Genomic DNA, 9,978 nt, shown 5'->3' with positions numbered 1-9,978 from the left:
TTTTGGCATCTCTTCCTAAATAATACTGATGAAGAGTCAATAGTTGCATTTTTCCTTTCCTCCATTTGGGGTCTAGGTAAGGGCTTCTTTCCTCATTGGGCTGACAACACTGGAGTTCTCTCAGGTCTGAAGGGATACACTTTGTAAAGCGTGGAGTGGAGTAGTGTAGTCTACTCAGGCAATCTGCTGTTAGCCTCAGGAGTCTGCAGTAACTAATATTCACAATCCAGGTCAGATCATAATAGCAATGTTCACTTTTACATTTAGCTACGAACTTGAGCAATAAAATATTCTTTTTGGAATTTGTATTTCCTAAGATTTTTGGAAATCTTTGAAAGTTGGTCCCCATTGGCAAGGTGAACTTGATTATTAGTGATAGCAATTATATGTCTATCTGTACCATCTATAAAGCTAAGTGACTAAAGCAATGGTAAATTCAGATATACATTTGCTTGGCCATGTCCTCACTTCACGGCTGGTGGATACATGAAAGAGGAACCCATCCTATCTGGCTGATGCCCGATCCCCAGGAATTAGTGGGATATAGTGCTGGACATGACGTTGCCTTGAGTACATGACAGTCAGCCCCTAACCAGGCTCTGATTGACAAGCCTAGAAGGTGTCTGCTGAATTTCAGTCTGTGGGTAAGATACAAACTTGTGGTAATTGGGACAGCCTTGTCAAATGTCTCCATCCACTATGCTTTTATTTCCTAGTCTCTGAATTTATTGGTGTTTTATTTTTAAATAAACAAACAGTGAAGTATGCAGCCAAAGCTGCTGATCGTCTTGGGTGTGTTAGCGTTTCAGTATCTGAGTGTGTATCTAGCAGGGACTAGGAGCAACTACATCAGCAAGGTACCTTTCTGTTTTGTTTTGCTTTGCTTTGCTTTGTTTTGCCTTTTTTCCTTTACAGAGAAGTAGACAAGAGTCTGGAGCTGGAGTTGGCTCTCATGCCCAAGTCTGTCTGCTTTTAAGATTTTTGTATCTTTGAAATTGCTAGGGTAAGATGAACTGAAGTGTAAGATGGGCCATTTTATATAAGACAGTTATAATAGCACATGTTTTCAATGTTAGCATGAAATATTTGTTTTTCTTTTCATCACTTCTAAAAAGGCATTCTCTCACTGCACAGAATTACCATTAAAGATTAGACTGTAAAACACATCTGCAAAATGAGTCCATCTTTCCTTGGTTACATTTTACTCAAGCCCTATAAAATATTAACCACTTCATAATCATGCTTCTCTGATTATAGATTCAAAATGATTAAAAGTGGATGGCACTGTATTTAATATATATATATACATATATATATATATATGAATATAGTATATACTTTAAACAAGAATACCACATTCTGATATAAAGTTACAAATAATTAAACTTTAAATAAAAGACAAAAATTCACATTTTAAAAATTTTATACACTAAATAACCTAAAATTAATAATAATAGAAACTAAAGAATATTTCTCATAGCATTCTCTTCTTAATATTATGGGCAGGCAACTCCAGCCATATAACTGTGATGTATTTATGTAGTATATGTATAAAGATAAATTTGTGTCCATTTACTCAATTGCCTTCATGGAGGCTAACCTTCAGAATGGGAAATATTTACTTAAACACAAGTAAATAATATGTTACTTTATTTTAAAATAAGCACAGGACTAACTCATTAGACTTTGTAAAGTCTGTGATGAAATGAAATATTTTATTACCATACAATATTGTTATTTTAAATGGTGAAGTATTGCTTCTTTGCCATTTATCTGAAATCAAAGGTAAATAATGAAGCGGACATATTTGAGTTCTTTAAAAAAGACCTTTTGTAAACTTACAAAAAAAAAAAACTGCATCTGAATCTACATTGAATAATTGCTTCTGAAAACCACTTAAATTCTCAAATAGTAACCAATATGCATGTGGTTTATACAGTAAAGAGGTTTTGTGCTCTGATATTCTAATGTTAAGTTTCTAAGACTTTTTGCACATTGAAATTTTAATTGTCACATGGCATCCTCTCAGGTAAGGCTAGTCCCGTGTCATAAGTGGCATAGCAGTATAACTGACCTCTGCTCTTCCGAGCAATGTTGCTTGTTTGCTGAAGCAGTGTGTCAATCTTTGATTTAAATTCTATTAGACAGCGATCCCGTTCTTCCACTATGACAAAGCATGTTTGACTACTGATCAAATTGTCTGTATTCGTTTCACCTTTCCCCCACTCTCTGTTAGGTTCTGAGCTCATGCCTAAAGCACTCTCCACCAGGATAGTGGGAGGCATTTGGTGGTTTTTCACACTTATCATCATTTCTTCGTATACCGCTAACCTAGCCGCCTTTCTGACCGTGGAACGCATGGAGTCGCCTATTGACTCTGCTGACGATTTAGCTAAGCAAACCAAGATAGAATATGGAGCAGTAGAGGACGGCGCAACCATGACGTTTTTCAAGGTAAGCCTTACTTGCCACTGAAACCTAACCACAAAAACACAATGCTTCCTCTTATTTATAAATATAAGGATGTAGTTGTACTATTATTTATATGGAATAAATAACATAGTAATTTAAGAGACAGATATTTGTACAGCTAAATATTTGCCCATCATGTCTAAACTTACCAACACTTGAAACAATGAGAAGTACAAATGCTCTGATACTGTTTATCACATATTTTAAAAGATTAAAAATGCTTTTCAGTGACATTTGTAATATTTTACAAAGAAGTTTTCTAAATCTTTTAAAAGAATTTTAAGTTTTTGTTGCTGTAACAAATGTGATGTCTTAAATTTTTATGCTAACTTTGTTTTGCTGGGTTTTTTTTTTTTTTAAGAAACACAGTTGACTTGTATCCTAATTGTTATTTCAGCCATATTAATTTTCTACAATTTCTATTACTATAGTTATTTTGGTTTTTTTAAAAAAATATAGTAATTAGATACAAATGTAGATTTTATTTCCTACTCACTTTTCTTTTCTTACTGTACCGGCAGATAAGTATTAGGTTTGTGTCTTACCCTGATTGTGAGAAGGATGCCCACTGATATGCTTAGGTGGGTTGTTAGTGCTGTTGGGAGGAGCTTATAAGGTTCTGAACATGCCTTTCTGTTTTGCTGTGTTAGCAGTTTCTGTCATGAGTTGGTTTGGCTTGATTAGACACATTGTCCCTCTGCTCAGTTACCATGTTTTAGTTTAGTTTTTTTTTTTTTTTAATTCCCTCTCTCTCTCTCAATGTATTAGATAACTGATATTATTCATTGATGCTTTGAAAGTTCTGGATCAATTAATTATACATTTGCTTCTTTAGTCATTCATTAAGCAATGTTAGTTAAATGCTCTGTTATTCGGTAGAAAAGTTTTTGGTTTTGTTTTGTTTATTACTTTTATTTATTTATTTTTTTATTTTTACAATCTAGTCATTACCCACATTCTGGTCTATCTCATGAACACCTTATTTTTCAGACAGTCTCTCACTGAAACTGGAGCTACAGTTTTAACTAGGCTGACTAGTTGGTGAAGCCTTAGGACCCCTCTGTCTCCACCTACCTGCATGACGCAGGTAGAGGTGTGCCATTGAGTGCATATTTTTATGTTCGTGCTGGGGATCCAAGTTCAGGCCCCACTGAACTGAGCCATCTCCCCTGGCACTCAAAGACATTTTTAAAAAATGTTAATAAATACAAAGATAACCATATCATATTCACCCGTCACTGACATGTATAGACTTATTATATCACAACCATTAACAAAGGGTTTATGTGTGGGATTTAAAAGTTAGTTATACAAACAGAAGGCCATGGTAGTGCATGCCTGAAGTCCCTGCTGTTCTGGAGAGAGAAGTAAGAGGATATTTGCTTGAGATATGCTCGGCATCAAATGGTGACACCCTGAATGCATAAAATCACCAGGTTGTAGGATTTTGTCCACTCCAGTCTGGCCAATCACCTCTCTCGAAAAGTGTCTAGCTGAGGTTGGACACTAGAAGGAGGCAGTGACATCCTAGGAGAAAGAGCAGAGGACCACTACCATTTTGTTTATTATTCAAAGAAATAATGATATGGTATGAGGTATTTGCAATACAGTAAAGCATATTTAGAAATACAATAGTCTCTTGTGAGGACTGTCATATCTCTTATACTTTCATATTTCTAATTTATTTCAGCAGAAATTTATAAAAGCTGTGTGTGTGACTTCAAAAATGCTGTCTTAAATTATAATTTTATTTAAAAAAAGAAAACTCTACCTAAGAATGGAAAAAGGACAAAAAATAAAATTGATAGTGTATTTCCCAATTGATAGTAAAGAGAATTCTTCCCAAAGATAATGGTTTTTAATACATTTTATCCTTGAGTGAAAAAGCAATATCTTTTATGAAAATTGAATAACAGCAGATTCCAAATCCCATGCTTATTCAAGGATAGAATACTATGGAATACTTGCATGGAACAGGGTTTCCCAGGCAAGCATGTGGTTCAGTTGAAATGAGGCATATTATAATACCTCAAGGAAGAGTCAGTACTTATCTGTATGTTTGTCTAATCGATTTCACAGCGATATATTGAGGAACAGCCTGTGCCACATTTCTATGGGCAGTGTAATTATGTTGTGTTCGTAACATAGAGTAACTCGTAGTACTCTTTATTTTCTCCTCATCTTTTAATTCCTGCCTTTTCACCAGAAAATATCACCACAAATAAGGAATTCCACTTAGGTATTTAGTGCCCTTTATCCTTGCTTTGTAATTTAGCAAGTATGTGTTTTATAGATTGGAAAATTTTGAAAGTACTGTCAAGAGCCTTCATGATTCATTCATATGCAACCAAAGTTAATATAAAGTATAAAATTTTATTTGAAAAATTGTTCCACGTCATTAGGTTCTCTTGTCAAACATGCTGCAAGAGTCTATTAGGGCCAGAGATAGCCCTAATCATTGTCTGGAACATTATGGATTCACAACAATATCATTATGACTTAAACCATAGCAGGCTAAGAATGAATTTTTCTTGAAAAATTATAAAATTGTACTAGCTTTGAACAGTATAATTCTAAGGAAAATTAAATTTCTAAATACTAATTACATTTCATTTACCTAGCTACATATCATTTTAAAGTTTTATCTTTGCATGGAACTTATTTGCAAGTTTAAATATTGGATTTATACATTATGTTTAATTAAAAATTATTTAAATACTCAAATTTATTTAACATATATCACTTAAACATTTAATTCAATATGGCAGTTATTCTGCTACATCAAGTACAATTGTTCAATTTTCTAATTTTATGGAGTTATTGCAAAGCATTTTATTATAAAATCATTCTTTAATTTGAAATATTTTCTCACAAACATCAGTTGGAGAAGTGGCTAAATATATGTAGTCAATATCAAGTACTTAGTGGGTAGTGAAATGTAGTGAATCTTAATTATTCCTGTGCACAAGAAACTCCTGGAGCTGAGTTTGTTTAATTATACAGATCAAATGCCCAACATAATGATTTGACACGAGAAATGACTTATTTCTCTGACCTAAGGACTTGGGATTTTAATTTATCTATTTTTATTTTTAAAACACTTTCGTTTCAAAGCCCCGATTCATTATCTACAAAGCTCATATTGAACAACATAAAACTATTCAAAAACATGATTCTCTTTGTCTCCATATATTGTTTTCCTTGTTTGAACTCACTCCCTTTCATGGCTATCTCTTCAATTCTTTGTTGTTTCTGACCTCTTTTGTTTTCTACTGTGGCATGTCTGTCTAGCTTCACTCTGCCTTGCCACTGACTTTGCTGCCTACACTTTCATCTTTTATTTGTCGGACTTTCACAAAAGGATGTCTCTCCTACATGCAGAAATTGACATAAAACAACTTTTCTATTTCCAACAATACAGAAATCCTTTAGAGCTAGAAGTCTTCTGTAATGTGTACCAGTTGCAATAACAACCATACAGGAATAATTGTAGAGCTAACAATTAATTGCTTTATGTTGCTAACTGTATCACATGTTGAATTCTTAATGTTAAAATCAGAAGAAAAAATAGCTTAGAGGAACCATGAAGATTTTATTTTAGATAAATTTTAAATGCTTTAAATATTCTAATTTCAATTTCATGTTTTGGCTTCTTAAACTCTATCAATATACTAGTCATAATATACTTGTCTAAAAACCTAGCAACAGGACCAAGGGCCTCTCCTCCCATTGATGACCGACTAGGCCATCCTCTGCTACATATATAGCTAGAGCCACAAGTTCCACCATGTGTTTTCTTTTTCTTTTCTTTTTTAATTTTTATTTATTTTTTTTAAAAGTAAACCCATTAAATCCAGTTTGTGGTGGTTGAATACTTCTCTGCTTGGAACCTTCCTTGGAGCATAAAATAACATTAAAGACTTTCTTTCTCCCAAGGTCAATCATATGTCATTAGCTTTTGAGCCAGGGGTAGAACTTTGTGTCACCAACCCTCCTGAATGCTAGAATTAGAAGGTGTTTTCTTTGTTGTTGTTGCTGTTTTGTGTGTGTGTGTGTGTGTGTGTGTGTGTGTAATAGCATTTGAAATGTAAATGAAGAAAATATTTAATAAAAAATTTGAAAAAAGGAAGAAAGAAAGAAAGAAAGAAAGAAAGAAAGAAAGAAAGAAAGAAAGAAAGAAAGAAAGAAAGAAAGAAAGAAAGAAAGAAAAAGAAAAAAAGAGTCTAAGAGCCAGGGTTGGTGGATGACTTCAAAGAGACAGTGTTCACAGACACAGTACATGTGAATTCAGTGATTATGACAACATGCACCTGACCTGAAGAAGCTGAAACCACATGTGTTTTCTTTGATTGGTGGTTTAGTCTCAAGGAGCTTGGGGGTACTGGTTAGTTCATATTGCTGTTCCTCCTATGGGGCTTCAGACCCCTTCAGCTCCCTAGGTATTTCTCTGGCTCCTTCATTGGGGACCTTGTGCTCTGTCCAATGGATAACTGTGAGAATCCACTTCTGTATTTGCCAGGCACTGGAAGAGCCTTGCAAGAGAGAGGTCCTTGGTCCTGTGAAGGCTCTATGCCCCAGTATAGGGGAATGCCAGGACCAGGAATGGGAGTGGGTGGGTTAGGGAGCAGGGGGAGGTGAAAGAGGATAAGGGATGTTCGGAGGGGAAACTAGGAAAGGGAATAACATTTGAAATTTAAATAAAGAAAATATCTAATAAAAAAATCTTAAGGGAAGAAAACAAAATACAATAGAGAAGTCAGAGTAGCCCATGATCTTTTGTCCCTCTACAACCAACCAGGAACTGTGGGCTAGTTATATGTAGTATTATTTTTATTTTTTAAAAATTAAGATTTTGGATATGAAAATAATATATTATTCTAAGAAGTATTGATTTTTCAGGAATTTCAATCATATTATTCCTAATTTAACACCTACTGCTGTCTGATTGTGCTGAAATGCTCAGTTTCAGAGACCTGTTTTAAAATACTATAGTTTTGCTAGATCAAGCAAGAGGAGACACCTGAAAACTTCTAGCTATGAGGGTAAGTTTTTGGTGCTGTGGAGACACAGGCAGTGTTGGGGTTCTACAGCAGAGATTAATTCAATATCATTGAGCTCCTGTGGATATTGGCCAAAGAAAAGTGTTCCCAATCTCTCCTTCCACAGTCATTAAATGGCACACACTTTCTCTCATAGCAATGGCAGCAATTCCATGATCATTGTCTATAACTGTGGAGTATTACCACATATAAGGATCGGTAGTTAGATAATGAAGAGGGTGAGAGTTTGAGGATGCTATCCAAAAGCATCAAAATTAAATTAAAGCTGTTTCTTAAAAGATGATAATTTGTATAGTAGAATTAAAACTGTACACCAGAGCTAAAAATTATGCAAACAGTTACTAAGAAACAGATCATTCTTTTCTCTACCAGTATAAAGAATAAGAGAATAAATGTATAGATATGTTAGAGAATCAGAAAATTAGCCACAGCACATATGTTATATAGCCTCTTTGGAGAGGTACATTATTTTTCAAAACGATTTCTTGGTTTTAACAAAGCTGTTTGAAAATCACCTTGTTTATGTCAAATCCATGACTTGGGATTACAAACTTCACAGACTTGTAGAATTCAGCCTTTCTCAATTTCTGACCTAGCTACATTTACTACTATAAAATATGTGAATCTGACAATGACGATATTAAAAGATATCTCTGCTCTCAGTATATTTAAAAGACAAATTTTTGTCATGGAGTTTTCTTTAAAATATAGTACAATTATATTTCAAATAGTTGTTAATAATAGAAGAGCCTATAATTGTAGAATCAGAGAGACTGAGTTAAGTTCCTGATTCTCTCACTAATTGCTATACTTCTATATGACTTTTGCAGGCCCAGTTGGAATGACGAACAGGTCATTTCTAATTATGTAAATTTTAACTATTGAATAAAACTTCACTAAGCAAAGATGGCATAACAAACACTTTGTCGCAGTCTCAAGAAATATTATGTACACACATTACTTGGTTATAAGAAGAATTTAAAATTCAGAATTTAGAATGATCTTGTATATGACTCGACATTCCATTTCATGGATTCTTTAAGTTTGGTCTTTCTGAAATTTCTGACTTTGCCACATTTATTAATAAAGTATGTCAAATAGCATTTTCTTTTCACAGACAACAATTAAGTTATGTGTATGTGTGGTTAAAAGTATTAGATGGTATATGCCTCACATAGTCCTTCACTATTCTAATTTCTAGTGTATAAATAAGGACAAATTATATAAGTGAAACAAAAAAAAATCTGTAGATTACTTTCTTAGACTCTTCTAGATATCTAGATTAGTGTACTCTGAAATCATGCTTCATCAAGGTATAACCTGCAGATATTTGAGGAGTTTTCTCTAAAGCTCTGATAAAGAGAAATATTAATTGATTTAATATAAAAATTTCATGTATGTTAGTACTGGAGTAATTATTGTGATGCCTGTGACTAATAGTATCTCTATGTATCTTATGTTCTAAATAGGATATAGATGTTTAATTATAAGAGATTACATTTTCATTCAATAAATATTTACTGACCATGTTCTTTGTGTCAGGAATTTATGTATTCAATATAAACAGATTTCATACACCTCCAAGTACTCACCAAAGCCTGCCCCTTCTATCTGCTATGAATCAACTTTATTGCTGCTTTTCCAGTCAAAACCGAGTCATTTCTGAACCATCTTTCACAGTTATATCTTAATGCTCAGTTTCCCAGTTTTGTCTCTATTATTTCCTACATTGTTACTAAAGTTACTTCAAGTTCTTTAAAATGGTCATACCCCATGTGCTTTAACATAAGAATTTAGCATCTTGTCAGGTTTACAAAGCACCCTGAAGTGTGGCTTTTTTTTTTTTAATTTCTATCCATTCTTCTCACACTGGTTGCATGTACTTTTATATTTCTCCAATGTCTAAAGAACTGTTTTTTCATAGTCTTGCCTTAGCAACCCTGTTTAACTGTAGTCTTCTTATTTCCTAAGCCTTATTTATTCTTCCTTTATTTTAGAGAAATTTTCCTTAGCTTTAGACTAGAAAATGTCTTCCTCCCTTCCTCTTCTCCTCCTCCTCCTTCTTAGCTTCTTCTTCTTTTCTTCTCCTCCTCTGTCCTCCTCCTCCCTTGTCTTCTTCTCCTACTTCTCCTCACCCTCTTGTCTTTTCTTCCTCTCTTCCTTTCCTCGTTTTCCTCCTTCCTTTTCCTCATTCTCGTCTTTTCCTTCTCCTCTTCCTCCTTCTTGGGCTTACCCAATATTTTCATTCTAATGTTCAATTAATTATACATCAAAATACATTGTCTGGGACTTCTCTTTTTGCCAAAGTACTGCTCAGACACAGTAGTGTAATAGGAGTGTAATGATTCCAGTCAGTTACCCTTGTATTGCAGTGGACGTCATAAGTACTGTGTCAACATTTGTTTTATACTAGCTATTTTTGCAATAATATTATTTTAAAACAATG

At 33.8% G+C, this 9,978-nt stretch overlaps 1 protein-coding gene across 3 annotated transcripts in view; it reads left to right on the top strand.

Moving 5' to 3' along the window:
• Grik2 (glutamate ionotropic receptor kainate type subunit 2) overlaps positions 1–9,978 on the top strand; it is a 700,738-nt gene that overhangs the window by 546,125 nt on the left and 144,635 nt on the right. For all 3 annotated transcript variants that reach the window (XM_021173658.3, XM_029482440.2, XM_021173659.3), the window contains exon 14: positions 2,237–2,454. In XM_021173658.3, the coding sequence (XP_021029317.1) occupies positions 2,237–2,454 (218 nt within the window). The remainder of the gene's footprint in view (positions 1–2,236; positions 2,455–9,978) is intronic.

The sequence above is a fragment of the Mus caroli genome, unplaced genomic scaffold (assembly GCF_978045245.1).
Source record: "Mus caroli unplaced genomic scaffold, Mus_caroli_1 scaffold_9, whole genome shotgun sequence".
Lineage (NCBI taxonomy): Eukaryota > Metazoa > Chordata > Mammalia > Rodentia > Muridae > Mus > Mus caroli.
This window is presented reverse-complemented; position numbering and strand designations above follow the sequence as displayed.